Here is a 21,380-nt window from a genome sequence, read left to right as displayed (position 1 = left end):
ACATAATGTAATTAATTTTGTTGTGACAGAGGCCCAAGGAAACAGTTCTGTTTATTAATGTGACATCTCTCTCCCTGACCATTAGTCCCATCTCTTCTCATTTCCCCTATTCCAAAATGTTTTACAGATAAAAAATAGTTGCTGGAAACTTCCAGTAATGGTATCCAAGTGGTGTTGCTCAAACAGACTTCCACCGACAAGTTTAAAATCTAAAGAAAATATTTTTTGAAAAAGCAGACAGAAGCTGAAAGAAAGTATATTCCTTAAAATCTCCAATTGGTAGAGGGAGGTATTGTGAGTGTGTGGCTTTCTTGCCTGAGGAATCTCCAGAATCCCCATAGCAGTGGAAAACTGAAGCCTTTTCTGAACAGTTAGAAATTTAAGGTAGAAATCACAGTAAAGATGCTCCACTGCCATGGTATTCTACACAGCAGTGGTTCTGATCAAGAAACTCACTTCACAGCAAAAGAAATGCAGCAGTGGGCAGATGGTCACAGAAATCACTGGCCTTCCCATGTTCCCTACCATCCTGAAGCAGCTGGCTTGATAGAATGGCCTATGCAAGACACAGTGACAGCGCTAGCTAAGTGGCTAGCTAACTTGCAGGGCTATATGTTCTCTGGAACAGCATCCTATATGTTGCTGTTACTCCCAGGAACCAAGGAATGGATATGGGAGTGGCACCACTCACTATTACCCATGGCAATTCAGTAGCAAACATTTTGTTTCCTGTACCTGTAAACCTTATGCTCTGCTGATCTAGAAATCTTAGATCCAAAGGGAGGGATACTTCCACCAGGAGACACAACCATGAGTCCACAGAACTAAAAGCTAAGACTGCCACCTGGCCTCTTTGGGAGCCTCATGGTTCTGAATCAACAGGCAAAGAAGAGAGTTACTGTGCTGATTGGGGTGATTGAGCCCACCTATCCAAGGGAAATTGGACTGCTGCTCCACAACAGAGGTGAGGAAGACTATGCCTGGAATACAGGGGGTCCCTTATGGCATTTCTTAGTAATACCATACCCTGTGATTAAGGTTGATGGAAAACTATAATGACCCAATCTGGGTACCACTACTAATGGTCCAGGCTCTTCAGGAATGAAGGTTTGGGTCACCACATCAAGTAAAGAATCAAGATGGGGCTTCCCTGGTGGTGCAGTGGTTGAGAGTCCGCCTGCCAATGCAGGGGACACGGGTTCGTGCCCCGGTCCGGGAGGATCCCACATGCCGCGGAGCGGCTGTGCCCGTGAGCCATGGCCGCGGAGCCTGCGCGTCTGGAGCCTGTGCTCCGCAACGGGAGAGGCCACAACAGTGAGAGGCCCGCGTACCGCAAAAAAAAAAAAAAAAAGAATCAAGATGAGCTGAGGTGCTTGCTGAGGGCAAGCGGAATATGGAACGGGTATCGGAAGAAGGTAGTTATAAATACCAACTACAACCATGTGATCAGTTACAGAAAAGAGGACTATAATTGTCATGAGTATTGCTTCCTTATTTTGTTATGAATGTGCGTGTGTGTGTGTGTGTGTGCATGAAATATCCTTTTCTTCTCTCTCTTATCCCCTCAGGCAACATGAGATGTACTGCCTTTACAATATGGTATTTAAGTACGGTTAATTTTACATCTTATTATGGGATGTCAAGGAGAAGAGGAAACATCATCCAAGGACTTTGCATCCTCCTATGGGGAAGGGGACAGTGTGTGTTTTGTTGTACACAGGACAGCTGGACCATGTTAAGTGGAAGTATGATCTTGTTTTTGTCTTTATTTGGAGATTAATGATTTAGGAGCTGTGTACGGATGCCAGATAGACTAGCGATGGTTAATATTTATGTTTTAATTTGGCTAGCCCACAGTATCCAGATATTTAGTTAAACATTATTCTAGATGTTTCTGTGAAGGCATTTTTTAGGTGAAATTAATATTTAAATCAGTAGACTGAGTAAAGCAGGTTACCCTCCATCATGTGTGGTAAATGACTCTTCTTGCATTACCCTAAAGAAAACTGGGGCAGACAAAGGTTAAAAGACTAATTCTAGATGTTTCAAGAAAACATAAGAACACAAACAAAAATTTAAAAATCTTAAATCAGAAGATTTTAAAAAATTAAATTATTTTAGAATGCCCTCTACCAATTGTCTGATTTAATTGTGCTGGTAAACTATGTAGCAATAAGCAAATTAGTCCATTCTACTTAGCATCATGCTTAAATATAATAAAATTTCATTTAAAAAATATTCTATAATTTGTATTTTATAACAACACTTAGGAGAGATACATCTCCTCATAGAGAGTTGAATGAATGTTACAGGTACCTTAGTTTCTAGGATCTTAATAAGATGGTCCACTCCTTGACTGTCTCTTAGCATTGCCCGGCACTCCTTATCATTTGTAATAACATCTAAGGTTTTGAGAGCCAACAACTGAATAATTGGATATTCTGACTTCAAGAGATCTAATATAGGAGGGATTGCATTTAGTTCTTGAAGTGTCGCTCGGCACTGAAAATCCTGCCAGGAAATATAAATGTTCAAATAAGTGGTTTTTAAAGCAAAATACAGTCTTAAGAATGGAGAGCTTCTATTTTTTAACAAAGAACATTATAAGTTATAATGTTCCCATCTTTTATTCTGGATTTGCTTCCAAAATAACTCACAAACAAATATAAGCAAACCCTGGATTGACAACACCAAAATATTCATTTTAACTATACAGACCTTGTCAGTAATAGGAAATAGGCATGATCTATGACTTCTCAGCAGCTACTGTTTTTTTATTATACAGAAAATTCCTCTTACTACAAACAGCATCACAATAAAATCTATGCATAATGAAATTCTTTTCACACGCTATACCCTGTTTCAAATAGTAGTCGATAAAATGAAATGACGGTATCAATTCCTTATTATTGTCATTCAGATGGATGGTTTATAAAATACTAATCTGCATGCAGTGCTGTTGGCAGGACCTGTGCATGCAAATTTACATCAGGTTTAGTTCTGACACATAACCTTAATTTAAGACATTTACAAGAGCAAGGGGTCATTAGAGTCCAGACAAGTCGCTCTGCATGGTGTGCCTGTAATCCTGGGTGAGTGGCGGAGGGAGGGTCGTTGGGGTGAGCGACAGAGAAAACAAAGCAAAAAAGTCATGAAAAGCCCCCAAACTCTGACTACTAAATCATGACATTTTAAATCAAAACAGGGTAAACTTAAAATAGAATTAAAGACAGAAAAGACCCCACTTCCAGCTTATCTTCCCTCTGTCTATCCTTCAACTGGCCTCTCATAGTCAGCTTCCTTCAGACATAAAAACTGTAGGTTGCTGCTTGCTATGGGTTGAATTGTACCCCCCGCAAAATATCTTGAAGTCCTACTCCTCAGTACCTCAAAATGTGACCTTATTTGGAAATGGGATCGTTGCAGATGTAATTAGTTAAGCTAAGGTCATGGGGGAGTAGGGTGGGTAATTATTGGTGTCCGTATAAGGTTGGTGTCTTTATAACAGGAGGCGAGAGAGCTGACAGAGGGAGAGATTGCAGTGATGAGGCTGCAAACCAGGGACCACCAAGGATTCACAGCCACCACCAGAAGCTGGGAAGAGGTAAGGGAGGATTCTACCCAGAGTCCCAGACGGAGCATGGCCCTGATGACACCTTGATGTCAGAAGTCCAGCCTCCAGAACCGTGAGGGAATAGGTTCCTGTTGTTTTAGCCAGTTTGTTGTACTTTGTTACAGCAGCCTTAGGACATGAATACACTGTTATTAGCTAGTCCTTCTGTTATGAAGAATAGTGGAGGTAAGTCTTTTCATTTCCACTTGATAAAAAATATAGAGAAATAGACTTAATGAGGAGTCTTGGCATGAAACACACAGACACGTTTTCAGGATTATTTAGGCTATAGGATGAAGTAAAGTCACCAGAGAAGGGGTATGGCTGCACTTGCTCTTCAGGAAGAGGAAAGGTAACACCAGTGGGTGCCCAGCTACGTGGCAAGGACATGCCAGGGCCAGGGTTGCATGCTTTGGGTGCCTTTTGGCATGAGTGCCTTTGTCCTCTTTTTCTATATATTTTGTCTAGATACTTTGCTTCTCAATGAAACCTCCTTCACCTTTGCTTCCATATCTCTTCTTTCACATTCTCTTGACGGCTATTTAAAATGGTGTCTTGTACTTCCAGGTGGTCTAAAGCTTATCAAACGTGTGTGGGAATTGTTCAGGAACCTGAACAGGAAAAGAAGCAGAGGAGGCTGTCCAAAGTGGCAGCAAGCTGACCTGCTGGGGGTGTGAGGGTGTGTGTGCTGGGTTGGGGATTGGAGGGGAGGGGCCAGAGGACAGGACAGGTTGTGGGCGGAGGGTGGGTAGGGTGTTTCTTCCATTATGAAGGAAAGCATCACAGTGAGGTAGCATCTTGCAACTGTGAATGATGAGTTCTGTTCAGCAAAACTCAACTTTTCACCAACAAATAAGGTGAATCCAAAATCTTGGTACATTGTGTAAGGCAGATGATACCAACCAATTGGATCACCAAGATTAGATCAACAGTTAACTGCCTAGGTCAAAACTAGTTCAACACTAATATTAGAGTTCCTGTTTTGGAAGAAATAGTACTTACCTAGTATAATCCTGCCTTAATTTGCAAGCCCATTCTATTCTTTTAAAATGCCCTTTTATGGGGGACAATTACTTACAAAACGTGAAAACTGAAAGGTATCGACTCTAAACTTCCATTATTTTTCCTCTGAATGATAACTACTAAATAGTACTGAGAAGGAGTGATTTTAATTAAAACTGGACCTTTTTTTTAAAGCTTTGTCCTTTTTTTAATGGGAAAATAAATTCTATAACCAGCTTTTGTCAAAACTCATTGTTAGAAATTAACCTCACCTGGACCAAGTTGTAAATGCACTCGATAGAATTCTTCTTCACGTCCGGGTCTGGGCTGCTTAGCAGTCTGATGAGAGGCTCTAATCCACCTTGTTCAAATATTTGCACTTTGCTGGTATACTCTGCAGACATGTTTGCTAGGCAAAGACTAGCAAACTCATGGATAACTACTTCCTCTGTGTATCAAAAACAAATAACACAAGTATGTAAAGGCTTATTCAACCATTATGTTAAACCACGCTGTGAAAACCAAAGCTCCACAGATCTTACCTTGGTTGGAGCCCATCTTAGTTTGAGAGAGTTTAATGACAATACAGAATTGGTGTTTCATAAACTATTTTCAATCAGTACTTTAATCAGATGCGAACAATAAATCATTCCCCATTTTTGAAATATTGATAGATGGAGGATGCAGAGTTACCTTCTGCGGCCAGCTGAGCAATCACAGAATTCATGACATCTAACTCCCTTAACAATTTTTTGACATCATCTACAAAAGAAGAAACAGAATATTAATGTTTATTAATTATAATAATAATGGCAATGTCTGTGGAATAGTTCCTTATGAGATAGGTTCTATTATTACCTAATTTTACAGATAAGGAAATTGAGGTTCACAATCACACAGCAAGTAAGAGGTGGGGACGGGTTTCACACCCAGGTCTGTCTGACCCCAGACAGACTATAGCCCATGTTGCTTGATTGCTCAGCTGTACGACCTTCCAAAACACTAGAAAAGATAACCATAAATGCACGAAAGTGCCTAGAACACCATCAGTAAAGTTGAGTTACTGTGCCCTACACTTGCTTATGATATAACAGTAATTCTTTTTGTTTTGTTGGGAGGATATTTTTAAATTTAGATTTTAATAAAACTAGTATAAAATGCAAATAAGAATTATCCTCAGCCTTTTCCCATAAATACATCTTGTATATGTTCCATTTGCTTATCAGAAATGCCAAAGATGCTTAAAGATAAGTATATTAATTTTTTAAAGTTCACTTTTGTATTATTTACAGGAGCCTAATTAAAGCTAGACAATTATGCCCCTGCTTCTTTCTTGCCATCCTTAACCCCCTTTTTCTGAGAAATAAGGCATAGCTGCTACTTCAGTTTTGCAATTTCTCTTCTTGGTCGGTTATCTCTTCTGTAAGCCAAGATTAGTGTTACCAGAAGTTTGGAAAAATTCACTTTGCAGCAGCTGAAGCAGATGGTCTCGGGAATTAACCGCTGGATACGTTTGCCTTTTCTTGGACACCTTTTCCTGTGTGATTCAGGGATGTGGCTGTTCCTCAACCTGTCAAAACTTCTTTCTCTCTGTTCTGTTCAAAATGGCTCAAAGAGGGATAGCGAACTTACAGCTAGCTATATATGCGCATGCATAGGCTTTCAGCGCAAAAGAATAATTGCGTTTTGGGGAAGCGTAGGACTTCATATTTTACAGTCGAAACTCCTCTGAAAAACGCATTACCTCCACAGGTCTAGAAATAATAGCCATGGCATAATAGTCAGATCCTTCCAAGTGTCCTGGTAAACTAGGCAGAGGTGCCCCCTCTGGAAAAGCATGCTGTCATTCTCTTCTCACTCTTATGAGTCCAGTCTGTGTTGTTTGCAATGATTTTTTGGAAGGTTGTACCAAAGTTCCCTATTTTTACATGCTAGAAGAAAAGCATTTCTGGGCTTTTAGATCTCCAAGTACATTCTCCACTTAGTATACAAGATAATCTTCCATCTACTTCAGAGTTTCTGCTACAACGCTGACCATGAGGTCAGGAAGATTCTGGCCCTGTGTACTCTCTGCTCCTTGTGTTTCCCTGCAGGAAGCATCTGCTCCCACAGGGAGAGGGCCCCTTGCTGCATCTGTATGTGCCACCACCCCCTTGCTGTGCCCAAACAAGTTAAAAGTTTTCATCAGAGGATTCTCTGGGCCACGAAATTCCTTTCTACATATGAATTTAGCCCAGGTCTGTTCAACAACAGATCTAGGAGGTTTATCCACTACACCACTTTCTTAAGGCTCAATGGATCATTCAGATTCAATGGCAGCTCTTGTAAATTGGTGGCATAGCTGATTAACTTGTTATTAAACTCTCTGACACCAGATTGTTCAAATAGTCCTTCTGTTCTTGAGGTTAAATCAGCAGAAATAATGGGTAAGCTGCTACTTCTGTCACTTTAAATATAATATTGATCTCTGTCCCCTTCTTTCTCAGCAGAGAACACTCTCAGATATGGCAACTTGGACTTGTGGTTGGGCCACATGAACACGTTCTAGGCAAGCAGTGGGACACCTACAATTCTAGCTTGGTTCAGAACTGCCAGCACCTTCCTTCCCGGAGTACCTTCATGCCATCTGGGTTTTTTTTTTTTTTTTTTTCAGTCATCAATTTTATACACATCAGTGTATACATGTCAATCCAAATCGCCCAATTCATCACACCACCATCCCCACCAACCCGCCGCTTTCCCCCCTTGGTGACCATACGTTTGTTCTCTACATCTGTGTCTCAGCTTCTGCCCTGCAAACCGGTTCATCTGTACCATTTTTCTAGGTTCCACATATATGCATTAATATATGATAATTGTTTTTCTCTTTCTGACTTAACTTCAATCTGTATGACAGTATCTAGATCCATCCACGTCTCAACAAATGACCCAATTTCATTCCTTTTTATGGCTGAGTAATATTCCATTGTATATATGTACCACATCTTCTTTATCCATTAATCTGTCGATGGGCATTTAGGTTGCTTCCATGACCTGGCTATTGTAAATAGTGCTGCAATGAACATTGGGGTGCATGTGTCTTTTTGGATTATGGTTTTCTCTGGGTATATGACTAGTAGTGGGCTTGCTGGATCATATGGTAATTCAATTTTTAGTTTTTTAAGGAACCTCCATACTGTTCTCCATAGTGGCTGTATCAATTCACATTCCCACCAACAGTGCAAGAGGGTTCCCTTTTCTCCACACCCTCTCCAGCATTTGTTGTTTGTAGATTTTCTGATAATTCCCATTCTAACTGGTGTGAGGTGATAACTCATTGTAGTTTTGATTTGCATTTCTCTAATAATTAGTGATGTTGAGCAGCTTTTCATGTGCTTCTTGGCCATCTGTAGGTCTTCTTTGGAGAAATGTCTATTTGGGTCTTCTGCCCATTTTTGGATTGGGTTGTTTGTTTTTTTAATATTGAGCTGCATGAGCTGTTAATATATTTTTGAGATTAATCCTTTGTCCGTTGATTTGTTTGCAGATATTTTCTCCCATTCTGAGGGTTTTCTTTTCGTCTTGTTTATGGTTCCCTTTGCTGTGCAAAAGCTTTGAAGTTTCATTAGGTCCCATTTGTTTATTTTTGTTTTTATTTCCATGACTCTAGGAGGTGGATCAAAAAAGATATTGCTGGGCTTCCCTGGTGGCACAGTGGTTGAGAGTCCACCTGCCGATGCAGGGGAAATGGGTTCGTGCCCCAGTCCGGGAAGATCCCACATGCCGCAGAGCAGCTGGGCCCGTGAGCCATGGTCGCTGAGCCTGCGCGTCCAGAGGCTGTGCTCTGCAATGGGAGAGGCCACAACAGTGAGAGGCCCGCGTACCACAAAAAAAAAAAAAAAGATCTTGCTGTGATTTATGTCAAAGAGTGTTCTTCCTATGTTTTCCTCTAAGAATTTTATAGTGTCTGGTCTTACATTTAGGTCTCCAATCCATTTTGAGTTTATTTTTGTGTATGGTGTTAGGCAGTGTTCTAATTTCATTCTTTTACATGTAGCTGTCCAGTTTTGCCAGCGCCACTTATTGAAGAGACTGTCTTTTCTCCATTGTATATCCTTGCCTCCTTTGTCATAGATTAGTTGACCATGGGTGCGTGGGTTTATCTCTGGGCTTTCTATCTTGTTCCATTGATCTATATTTCTGTTTTTGTGCCAGTACCATATTGACTTGATCACTGTAGCTTTGTAGTATAGTCTGAAGTCAGGGAGTCTGGTTCCTCCCGCTCCGTTCTTTTGCCTCAAGACTTGTTTGGCTCTTTGGGGTCTTTGGTGTCCCATACAAATTTTAAGATTTTTTTGTCTGTAATTTTTTTTTTTTTTTAGTATCTTCGTCTGGTTTTGGTATCAGGGTGGTGGTGGCCTCATAGAATGAGTTTGGGAGTGTTCCTTCCTCTGCAATTTTTTGGAAGAGTTTGAGAAGGGTGGGTGCTAGCTCTTCTCTAAATGTTTGATAGAATTCACCTGTGAAGCCAGCTGGTCCTGGACTTCTGTTTGTTGGAAGATTTTTGATCACAGTTTAAATTTCATTACTTGTGATTGGTCTGTTCATATTTTCTATTTCTTCCTGGTTCAGTCTTGGAAGGTTATACATTTTAAGAATTTGTCGATTTCTTCCAGGTTGTCCATTTTATTGGCATAGAGTTGCCTGTAGTAGTCTCTTAGGATGCTTTGTATTTCTGCAGTGTCTGTTGTAACTTCTCGTTTTTCATTTCTAATTTTATTGATTTGAGTCCTCTCCCTCTTTTTCTTGATGAGTCTGGCTAATGGTTTATCAATTTTATTTATCTTCTCAAAGAACCAGCTTTTAGTTTTATTGATCTTTGCTACTGTTTTCTTTGTTTCTATTTTATTTATTTCTGCTCTGATCTTTATGATTCCTTTCTTTCTGCTAACATTGGGTTTTGTTTGTTCTTCTTTCTCTGGTTCCTTTAGGTGTAAGTTTAGATTGTTTATTTGAGATTTTTCTTGTTTCTTGAGGTTGGCTTGTATTGCTATAAACTTCCCTCTTAGAACTGCTTTTGCTGCATCCCATAGGTTTTGGATCGTCATGTTTTCATTGTCATTTGTCTGTAGGTATTTTTTGATTTCCTCTTTGATTTCTTCAGTGATCTCTTGGTTATTTAGTAACGTATTGTTTAGCCTCCATGTGTTTGTGTTTTTTATGTTTTTTTCCCTGTAATTCATTTTCATAGCGTTGTGGTCAGAAAAGATGCTTGATATGATTTCAATTTTCTTAAATTAACTGAGGCTTGATATGTGACCCAAGATGTGATCTATCCTGGAGAATGTTCTGTGCACACTTGAGAAGAAAGTGTAATCTGCTGTTTTTGGATGGAATGTCCTATAAATATCAATTAAATCTATCTGGTCTATTGTGTCATTTAAGGCTTCTGTTTCCTTATTAATTTTCTGTCTGGATGACCTGTCCATTGGTGTGGGTTGTTAAAGTCCCCCACTATTACTGTGTTACTGTCGATTTCCTCTTTTATAGCTGTTAGCAGTTGCCTTATGTATTGAGGTGCTCCTATGTTGGGTGCATATATATTTATAATTGCTATATCTTCTTCTTGGATTGATCCCTTAATCATTATGTAGTGTCCTTCCTTGTCTCTTGTAACATTCTTTATTTTAGAGTCTATTTTATCTGATATGAGTATTGCTACTCCAGCTTTCTTCTGATTTCCATTTGCATGGAATATCTTTTTCCTTCCCCTCACTTTCAGTCTGTATGTGTCTCTAGGTCTTAAGTGGGTCTCTTGTAGACAGCGTATATATGGGTCTTGTTTTTGTATCCATTCAGCAAGCCTGTGTCTTTTGGTTGGAGCATTTAATCCATTCACATTTAAGGTAATTATCGATATGTATGTTCCTATGACCATTTTCTTAATCGTTTTGGGTTTGTTTTTGTAGGTCCTTTTCTTCTCTTGTGTTTCCCACTTAGAGAAGTTCCTTTAGCATTTGTTGTAGAGCTGGTTTGGTGGTGCTGAATTCTCTTAGCTTTTGCTTGTCTGTAAGGCTTTTGATTTCACCATCGAATCTGAATGAGATCCTTGCTGGGTAGAGTAATCTTGATTGTAGGTGCTTCCCTCTCATCACTTTAAGTATATCATGCCACTCCCTTCTGGCTTGTAGAGTTTCTGCTGAGAAATCAGCTGTTAACCTGATGGGAGTTCCCTTGTATGTTATTTGTCATTTTTCTCTTGCTGCTTTCAATAATTTTTCTTTGTCTTTAATTTTTGCCAATTTGATTCATGTCTCGGCATGTTTCTCCTTGGGTTCATCCTGTATGGGACTCGCTGAGCTTCCTGGACTTGGGTGGCTATTTCCCTTTCCCTGTTAGGGAAGTTTTCGACTATAATCTCTTGCAATATTTTCTCGGGTCCTTTCTCTCTCTCTTCTCCTTCTGGGACCCCTACAATGCGAATGTTGTTGCGTTTAATGTTGTCCCAGAGGTCTTTTAGGCTGTCTTCATCTCTTTTCATTCTTTTTTCTTTATTGTGTTCCACATCAGTGAATTCCACCATTCTGTCTTCCGGGTCACTTATCTGTTCTTCCGCCTTAGTTATTCTGCTATTGATTTCTTCTAGTGTAGTTTTCATTTCAGTTATTGTATTGTTCATCTCTGTTTGTTTGTTCTTTAATTCCTCTAGGTCTGTGTTAAACATTTCTTGCATCTTCTCGATCTTTGCCTCCATTCTTTTTCTGAGGTCCTAGATCATGTTCACTATCATTATTCTGAATTCTTTTTCTGGAAGGTTGCCTATCTCCACTTCATTTAGTTGTTTTTCTGGGGTTTTATCTTGTTCCTTCATCTGGTACATAGCCCTCTGCCTTTTCATCTTGTCTATCTTTCTGTGAATGTGGTTTTTGTTCCACAGCTTCAGGATTGTAGTTCCCATGCCATCTGTTTTAAGTGCATTCCTTTTTTAAAAAAGTTATTTTATTGAAGTATAGTTGACTTACAATGTTATGTTCGTTTCTGCTGCACAGCAAAGTGATTCAGTTACACAAATATATACGTATTTTTTTCCATTATGGTTTATTACAAGATATTGAATACAGTTCCCTGTGCTATACAGTTGGACCTTGTTGTTTAGCCATTCTATACATAATAGTCTGCATCTGCTAATCCCAAACTCTCAATCCATCCCTCTCCCACCCCCATCCCCCTTGGCAACCACAAGACTGTTCTCTATGTCTGGGAGTGTGTTTCTGTTTCATAGATAAGTTCATTTGTGTCATATTTTAGATTCCTCATGTAAGTGGAGTCATATGATATTTGTCTTTCTCTTTCTGAATTACTTCCCTTAGTATGATAATCTCTAAGACTCCACACAAAAAACTACTAGAATTAAGCGATAAGTGAATTCAGCAAGGTAGCAGGATACAAGATTAACATACAGTAATTGTTGCATTTCTTTACACGAACAATGAAATATTAGAAAGGGAATGTAAAAAAAAAAAATCCATTTTAAAATCGCATCCAAAAAATAAAGTACTTAGGAATAAACTTGACCAAGGAGGTGAAAGACTTATATGCTGAGAACTATAAAACACTAATAAAAGAAACTGAAGATGATTCAACGAAATGGAGACACTTCCCTGGTCGCTCAGTGGTTAAGAATCCTCCTGCCAATGCAGGGGACACGGGTTCGATCCCTGCTCCGGGAAGATCCCACATGCCGTGGAGCAACTAAGCCCGTGTGCCACAACTATTGAGCCTGCATGCCACAACTACTGATGCCCATGCTCCTAGAGCCCATGCTTCACAACAAGAGAAGCCACTGCAACGAGAAAAGCCTGCGCACAACGAAGAGTAGCCCCTGCTTGCCGCAACTAGAGAGAAAGCCTGCGTGCAGCAAGGATGACCCCCCAAAATAAATAAATAAATTTTAAAAAAAGAAATGGGGCTTCCCTGGTGGCGCAGTGGTTGAGGGTCCGCCTGCCGATGCAGGGGACGCGGGTTCGTGTCCTGGTCCAGGAAGATCCCACATGCTGCGGAGTGGCAGGGCCTGTGAGCCATGGCTGCTGGGCCTGCACGTCCGGAGCCTGTGCTCCGCAATGGGAGAGGCCACAACAGTGAGAGGCCCGTGTACTGCAAAAAAAAAAAAAAAAAAAAAAAAAGGAAAGATATCCCATGCTCTTGGATTAATTCTTATTTACAGTTTTTTTGTTGCATAATATTGACCACCTAATTTACTCTTGATCTTGTATACTCTTTTACATCAACCTTTTCCTAAGATGGCAAGCTCTTCAGATTGCCTTAATCAGGCCTTTAAGCCACAGAACGGTACTGATCCGTGGCCTGTTAGGAACTGGGCTGCACAGCAGGAGGTGAGAGGAGGGTGAGCGAAGCTTCATCTGTATTTATAGCCGCTCCCCATCGTTCACATTACCGCCTGAGCTCTGCCTCCTGACAGCATTATGGTGAGTTGTATAATTATTTCATTATATATTACAATGTAATAATAATAGAAATAAAGTACACAATAAATGTAATGCACTTGAATCATCCCACAACTATCCCCTGACCTCCCCGCCAGCCCCCCAACCTGGTCTGTGGAAAAACTGTCTTCCACGAAACCGGTCCCTGGGGCCAAAAAGGTTGGGGACTGCTGCCTTAAGTAATGTAATGTCTGGGCTTCCAAGGCTACTTCTCCTCACGAGGATCCTAATGAACTCTCTCTTTAGCTGAACCCTCTTCATTAAATGAGTCTCTGTTGTATGGCCTCATTGAACTAAATACAAACTGGAAGGTGAAAGAAGATAGCAGCTTCTGTTTTTGTTTTTTTTTTTTGCGGTACACGGGCCTCTCACTGTTGAGAGGGCCCAGCCACTCCGCGGCATGTGGGATCTTCCTGGACCGGGGCACGAACCCGTGTCCCCTGCATCGGCAGGCGGACTCTCAACCACTGCGCCACCAGGGAAGCCCCAGCAGCTCCTGTTTGATAAAAAGGTTTAACAAAGTAATTTAAATTCCTATCTTGAATGACCCAAGCATGGCACAAACACATAGCTCAATCACTCTAGAAAAAAAAAAATTTATTTGCAACTGCAAAAGGGAAAAGATGGTTCTCATAGCAATCCTTTAGCACCTGGAATGTTGGAACATTCTGTTGGTTCATCCACTATGAGCATAGTGGTGGAAAACCGTACGAAAATACAAATTTCTGAAGAAGCATCAGTTATTTTAAGACTGTCCAAAGATGATGATTTAACCATGCAGGTTCAGAGGTGCATTTATTTACATACTGGTCTGGAAACATGACTTTGCATTTAGGTCAAAAGACTTGTTGCTTATTTTTTATTGCAAGTTTCCTTGGACATGTATGAAAAGTGAAGCACTAGCTATTGTATTGGCTCTCTTACCAAAAAAGGAGCTCTGCAAGCAGTTGAGGATGCCATGTGTTTTATCCATGTCATCAGATAGTTCAAATAGAAAATCAGGTAAGTTAATCCCAATAATGGTTTGATTTTTTTCACCCACTTCACAGAATCAAAAGAAGGTCCTTACAAGTTCATGCAGTATACTTGAGACCCAGGCACTCAGTGGAGACCTTGAAGACAGCAAAGCTCTTTCCATGGTTAAGCTTTGCAGTTGCAGACTGCACTGGTTCTAGAGCTGGTTACAGCCCAGCCAGCCAGCTTACAGACTGTGGTTTGACGGGTCTAAGGGAGCCATCTCATTTAGCACCCAAATGTAACAGTATTCTTTACCTTTGGGGGCCACAGACTCCTTTAGAAACTCATGAAATTCAACTTAAAAACCTACTTAGAAAAATTTGCAAACAAATTGTAGGGTTTCACAGATGATAAACTTGTATATATTAGAAGATGAAAATACAAAATAAAATGAATAACAGAAATTAACATAAAAAGGGAAAAAATCACAGAGACCTAGATATTAAATTGAAAATACAAATGTAAACAGGAAATTATAACTCTCCTTTCTAAATCATTTAGAAGGAGAATCTGACTTAGCATGGACACTAATGTTAAGGATCGTAAAAGATTTTAGTGAACAGAAGGTCTACTGAACTATGAGTCAGAGAGTAAAGTTGTAATTTAGCTCTCATCTCAGTTCTGCTACTAGCCACCCGCATGACTTTGGGCAAGGAACCCAATCCTTCGAGGGATCTTTCTTATGTTTAAGGAGTTGGGGCTTCCCTGGTGGCGCAGTGGTTGAGAGTCCGCCTGCCGATGCAGGGGACACGGGTTCGTGCCCCGGTCCGGGAAGATCCCACATGCCGCGGAGCGGCTGGGCCCGTGAGCCATGGCCGCTGAGCCTGCGCGTCCGGAGCCTGTGCTCCGCAATGGGAGAGGCCACAACAGTGAGAGGCCCGCGTACCGCAAAAAAAAAAAAAAAAAAAAAAAAGGAGTTTGACTTCCCTGGTGGTGCAGTAGTTAAGAATCCACCTGCCCATGCTGGGGACACGGGTTCGAGCCCTGGTCTGGGAAGATCCCACATGCCGCAGAGCAACCAAGCCCATGCACCACCACTACTGAGCCTGCGCTCCAGAGCCTGCGAGCCACAACTACTGAGCCCACATGCCACAAGTACTGAAGCCCGTGCGCCTAGAGCCCGTGCTCTGCAACAAGAGAAGCCACCGCAATGAGAAGCACGCGCACCGCAACAAAGAATAGCCCACACTCGCCACAACTAGAGAAAGCCTGCGTGCAGCAACGAAGACCCAACACAGCCAAAAATAAATTAATTAATTAAAATAAATAAAATAAAATAAGGAGTTGCACATGGGGTGTTACAAAGCACCTTTGGTTTTCAAACTCTGTGGTATGCATGCAGAATAAAACGGAACAAATTTAAATATTTTCCCTGTTTTGGTTATAAATAATTCTATATGGCACATTCAATATGGCAGAATTAGTCTACAGACAACCCGAGACAGATTTATGAAGGCCCCACAATACGAATGATTATTACTTTATTTTAACTTCTCTGTGCCTCAGTCACCTCATATGTAAAGGAAATAATAGCACCAACCTCATTAAGCGATTTAATATATAAATACTATGTACGACAGTGCCTGGCACATTGTAAGTACTTTGTAAGTGTTGACCAATGTTATTGTAATCTACATTGGTGGAATATCCACTGCCCACTGACTGTCCTCATCCTGCCGTCCTTCCCGGAAATACTCCCAGAGCCCCCGCCTTGTAGCACAGCCACTGCTAGGGCCCCTGGAGTTTCCACCAGAAACCCTTCCACTAACTGCAAAGTGCCCCCGCCAACCCCATAACACTGCAGGTACTGTTCACGTGGTCTCCGCAGCTGAGGCTGTGATGCCACAGATGCCAGAGAAGGCTCTCCTTCCCCTCCCTTCCCCCTTCCTCCACTCATAACTGTCTCTGAAGACACCAAGGCCACAGTCCCTGCTGGACACCATGGAATGAGGGGCCCCCATTGCATCACAGAGGGTCCAGGGTATGTGAGCTGGGACAGTGCAGGAAGCTGAAGGAGGAATCTGTGCTTGTGTGTTTGCTGAGACCATGGTAAAAAGGAGAACGTAGGATGATTTTAGCCACGTGCCATGATAGAGACATGTTTATTCCTATGAGCCCAAGTTTCATGACAGAATTCAGTCTCCACCAAGAAAGTCATTTTTTATTATAAATAACAAGGCTTTTGTTGTCCAACTCGAAAATCTACCACCGTAACATGAAAATGACTTACAGACGGAAAACACGTCCTGTTCACTAGTCAGGGACTGCCTGTATTGCATGGTTTTAGTCAAACTGATATTCTAATAGAAGAGACAGCATATTTTAAGTAATACTGTTATTCCACCATATTAAATACGTGAAAATAGTAAAGCAAGTAATAGGTCTGATTTAAGGAGTAAATACATATCTAAATTTATGTTTGGCAAAATATAGCTTGCAGCTTCAAAAAATAAGTGTATCAAAACTTCTTACTCTGGGCTTGTTACAATGAAATACACATGAAGTGTAACTTACACAGGCAGACATTCAAATTACACTATCCTAACTCAAGAAAAAAACTATTTTAATTTTAAGAGACAATGACTGTCCTAACTTGTAAGACTGGAATACACCACATCGCCAACTCCGAGAGTTTCCATGGATATATGTGCACATATTTTTATATTTAAAAATATCACTTAAAATATGAAATCATACATTTGTTGCACATTACACTTATTTAACTTTCTTGTTGACATTAAAGTCAGCTTAAATAAAATTAAAACGAGTCCTTTAAGGTTAAATTTAAAAGTATAATGCATCATGTGAGATTATTTGATTAGTTTTAAAAGCAGATACTTACTATTAGAAGCCAGAATTCCAAATATCATAGTAGCGTTTCTTCTCACAATTTTGTCTTCGTGGTTGAGCAGCTTAGTTAACGGTTCCACAGCTCCAAGTTCAAGGAGGGTTGCTTTATTTTCTTCACCTGACATCACAGGTAAAATAAAATCAGACATGGATAGCAATCTCATCAAAGTTCTTCTTTGTGTCATTCCAATATCTTATTTGTCTTTCACATTCCTCTGCTTCCACACGTATTTCTCTCAGAATAAACCTTAGAGCTCAGGTATCCTGGACTTGCTACTCTCCCTTCCCTGGATGTTTACAAAGCTGGCTTCCTCATTTGGTTCTTAGCTCACACTGAACCTCCCGAGGGGTCTCTTCTGATCACCCTACCTAATGTCATCACCACATCCCAGCCTTTCTGATATCTCTTTATGCTGCTTTATTTCCTTCATACCACTCAACGATCTCCGTGCATTGTTCGCTTACACCCCTGTTACCTAACTTCCCATGAAGACAGATACCCTTTCTGTTCTATTCTCTTATAACGTCGTGCCTAACACAGTGCCAGGCATGTAATGGAAACTCAGTAATACTTACTTGCATAATTAATTATAAAAATTAACACACAGAGTCCCCTCTTCAAATTCAAGTGTGGTGGAGTTTAGGGTGCTCATTTTTCACCCAGTGGGTTTGCCTGCAGCCAGCGTGGAGGCACACACACAAAGCAGAGCCACCGGGGTTACTGGGATTCCTTAGCTGTGGCAAGAAGCCCCAGAACCAGAAGGTCAGTGAAGGCCAGCATCTGGCCTAACTGTAAAAGCAGTTTATCCCTACCCCAATAAGTGGGATATCATTCTGCAAAGTCTGGAATAATATTTAGGTCCTGATTAACTTGAGCTTTTCAATTTCACCAGCTATGAAAATGCAAATTTCATTTTCAAAATTAATTTGAGTAAAATAAAGTCTTTTAAACATTTTTGCCTCAGTTTTCTTTTAAAATTAAAATATTTTATACTTGAAGTTATAGGTTCATTCTGATAACTCAGTTCTCTGAACACAGACTTGTACCTTCCTATAGCCTGTGGAACTGCCCTGTATCTAAATGATTAAATCTGTCACTTGATAAGAATATGCTGAAATATGCATTATTGACTATTACAAACGTCCTTCTCAAATCTTCCATAATGTTTGCATTTTATTGGGGTTCTAAAAGTGAATTTCTTAGATGAAAATATTTTGTCAAATAAATTTTTTTTTTTTTTTTTTTTTTGCTGCACCACGCAGCATGTGGGATCTTAGTTCCCTGATCAGGGATGGAACCGTCGCCCCCTACATTGGAAGAACGGAGTCTTAACCACTGGACCACCAGGGAAGTCCCAAATTTTAATTTAAGGATAAATTTTAGGATACTTAAATAAATGGTGGCTTCATAGAATCAATAGAGGAATATTCCATCTTTTTCAATTTTCTAAAAGAGTTTGTGTACAATTGGTATTATTTCTTCCATAAGTGTATGGCAGAGTTCAGCAGTGAAAACATCTGGACCTAAAGTATTCTTTGTGAGATTTTTAAATTACAAATTTCCATTTTTGTAATAGATAAGGGGCTATTCAGGCTATCTATTTTTCTTTAATGAGCTTTGAGAGTTTGTGTCTTAAAATGAATTTGCCCAATTCATCTAAGTTGTAGAATTTATTGGCATTAAATTGTTCATAACATTTAGATTATCCTTTTAATATCTATAGGAGCTATAGTGATGTTCTTATTCCTCATATCAATAATTTGTCTTCTCTCTTTTTACTTATCAATCTGGCTAGACATTTTCATTTCACTGCTTTTGTCCACTGTTTTTCTGTTTCACTGATTTTTGCTCAGGTGTATATTATATCCATATTACTGATGCCTGGGTTTAATTAGCTCTTGTTTTTCTATTTTCTTAAAGTGGAAGCTCAGGTCATTGACTTGAGAGATGTTCTTGTTTTCTAACAGGCACTTGGTGCAATAAATTTCTCTCTAAATACTCTTTTAGTAGCATCCTACAAGTTTTTATATGCTGTGTTTTCATTTTTAATTTGGATTTTCCTTCTGATTTCTACTTTCACTCACAGGTTATTTATTAATTATTATTTTTTTTTTAAATTTATTTATTTTTGGCTGTGTTGGGTCTTCGTTGCTGCACACGGGCTTTCTCTAGTTGCAGTGAGCGGGGTTTACCCTTCATTGCAGTGCACGGGCTTCTCATTGCGGTGGCTTCTCTCGTTGTGGAGCACGGGCTCTAGGCGTGCAGGCTTTAGTAGTTGTGGCATGTGGGCTCAGTAGTTGTGGCTCATGGGCTCTAGAGCACAGGCTCAGTAATTGTGGCGCACAGGCTTAGTTGCTCCACAGCATGTGGGATCTTCCCGGACCAGGGATCGAACTCATGTACCCTGTATTGGTAGGCGGATTCTCAACCACTGCGCCACCACGGAAGCCCCTACTCGCAGGTTATTTAGAAGTGTGTTATTTGCTTTCCGACTATTTAGTGATTGTCCAGAGTTCTTTGTGTTATTGATTTTTAATTTAATTCTAATGTGGAATAGCATATATTTTGTATGACTGGAATTCTTTGAAATTTATTAAAGCTTGTTTTATGGCCCAGAATATAATCCGTTTTGATAAATGTCCTGTATGCACTTGAAAAGTGCTGCTGTTCTTGGAGTGTTCTATAAATATAAATTAGGTTAAATTAATTTATATTGCTGTTCAAATCTTCTATATCCTTACAGATTTACTGTCTACTGGTTCTTTCATTTATTGAGAGAAGAGTATCAAAATCCTCAGCTATAATTGTAGATGTCTATTTCTCCTTGCATTTCTAGCTTCATGTAATATGAAAGTCTGATATTAAGTACATTAATTGTTTAGGATTTTTCATAGCATCTTGATTAATTGACCCCTTTATTATTATTATAAGATGGCCATGTTTATCTCTGGTACCACTCCTTTGTCTATTTTTGTGATATTAATATGGCTATTTCAGCTTTCTTTTGATTAGTGCTAGCATAGGATATCCTTTTTCATCCTTTTACTTTCAAGTTATTTGTGTCATTATATTCTAAGTACATTTCTTGAAGGCATCATGCAGTTTGGTCTTGCTTTTTTTCTAATAAAACACTCTCTCCCTGTTAATTGATGTATCCAGACCATTTACATTTAATTTGATTATTGATGTGGTTAGGTTTAAATATACCATCTTGTTACTTATTTCTTACGTGTCTCATTGTTGTTTTTCTTTTCTTCATTTCTGCCTTCTTTGTATGAATTGAATTTTTTATGATTCCATTTTGTTCCTTTGTTGGCTTATTTGATATCATTGCTTTGTTATTTTTGTGGTTGCATTAGGGTCTGTAGTGTATGTCTTAGCACAGTCTTCTTTCAAGTGGTGGTATACTACTTCACATATAGTACACTTACAATAGTATACTTCCATTTTTCACCTTTCTACCTTGGTTCTGTTGTCATATATCTTACTTTTACATGTTTCAGACTACACAATATATGATTATTAGTTTTGTTTAAAATAACCAATTTGCTTTTTAAGTGATTTAAATAATAAACAAAAACCCCTTATATGTTACCCTTTATAGTGTTCTATATTTATTCTTTTGTGTAGATCCATATTTCCATCTGGTGCCATTTTCTTTCTGCCTGAAGGACCTACTTAATATAATTAGTAGTGCGGGTCTGCTTGCAGTGAACTATTTCAGTTTTTGAATGTTTGAAAAAGACTTTATTTCACTTACGTTTTTGAAAGATATTTTTGAAGGGTGTAGAAATCTAGGTTGAGAGTTCTGGGGTTTTTTCCGGTACTTTTTTTTTTTTTAACTTTTACTGTATTATAGTTGATTTACAATGTTGTGTTAGTTTCAGGTGCACAGAAAAGTGATTCAGTTTAAAGATATTGCTCCACTGACTTCTTCCTTGCATCATTTGTGATAATAAATCTGTTGTCATCCTTATTTTTGTCACCCTGAATGTAACATTTTTTTCCTCTGGATGCTTTTAAGATTTTCTCTTTATCAGTCTTTTCAAGAAATTTGATTATAATGTGCCTTGTAGTTCTCTTCATATTCATTGTGCTTCAGTTTCGTTAAGCTTCTTGGATCTGGGGGCTTCGAGTTTTCATCAAATTGGGGGAAATTTTAACCATTATTTTCTGAAATACTTATTCTGTTCCTCACTCCTTTATTCAGAGACTCAAGTTACACATACATTGGGTCAGTTTTGATTTACAAATTGAATTATATCCTCATTATGCATTGTATTTTCCTGCTTTTTGTCACACCTGGTAACTTTTTACTGGGTGCCAGACATAGTGAATTTTACCTAGTTGGGCAATGGATATTGTTGTTACCTTTGAAGTTTGTTCTGGGACACAGTTATCTGGAGAAAGTTTG

The 21,380-nt window shown here is 39.5% G+C and overlaps 2 protein-coding genes across 21 annotated transcripts in view; one reads left to right on the top strand and one right to left on the bottom strand.

The window, feature by feature from the left end:
- PIP4K2A (phosphatidylinositol-5-phosphate 4-kinase type 2 alpha) overlaps positions 1–21,380 on the top strand; it is a 485,936-nt gene that overhangs the window by 113,919 nt on the left and 350,637 nt on the right. For 4 of the 20 annotated variants that reach the window (XM_079913288.1, XM_079913287.1, XM_079913304.1 and 1 more), the window contains 2 exons: positions 128–1,745; positions 3,509–3,604. The exons of 9 other annotated variants lie outside the window; for them this stretch is intronic. The gene's annotated coding sequence lies outside the window, so the exon portion shown is untranslated. Of the gene's footprint in view, positions 1–127; positions 1,746–3,508; positions 3,605–21,380 lie in introns of those variants that run through there. 7 more of the 20 variants (XM_079913298.1, XM_079913293.1, XM_079913309.1 and 4 more) reach the window with 4 other exon arrangements.
- The window catches only part of ARMC3 (armadillo repeat containing 3), a 90,364-nt gene that overhangs the window by 54,584 nt on the left and 14,400 nt on the right, over positions 1–21,380 (bottom strand). The window contains exons 3-6 of the mRNA XM_079913326.1: positions 16,958–17,083; positions 5,309–5,377; positions 4,888–5,063; positions 2,317–2,511 (exon numbers count right to left, since the gene is read on the bottom strand). Of these exons, the coding sequence (XP_079769452.1) occupies positions 2,317–2,511; positions 4,888–5,063; positions 5,309–5,377; positions 16,958–17,083 (566 nt within the window). The remainder of the gene's footprint in view (positions 1–2,316; positions 2,512–4,887; positions 5,064–5,308; positions 5,378–16,957; positions 17,084–21,380) is intronic.

Source organism: Stenella coeruleoalba (genome assembly GCF_951394435.1).
Source record: "Stenella coeruleoalba genome assembly, chromosome: 2".
NCBI classification, from domain to species: Eukaryota; Metazoa; Chordata; class Mammalia; order Artiodactyla; family Delphinidae; genus Stenella; species Stenella coeruleoalba.
The sequence above is the reverse complement of the archived record's forward strand: the minus strand, read 5'-3'. Positions and strand labels throughout refer to the sequence as shown.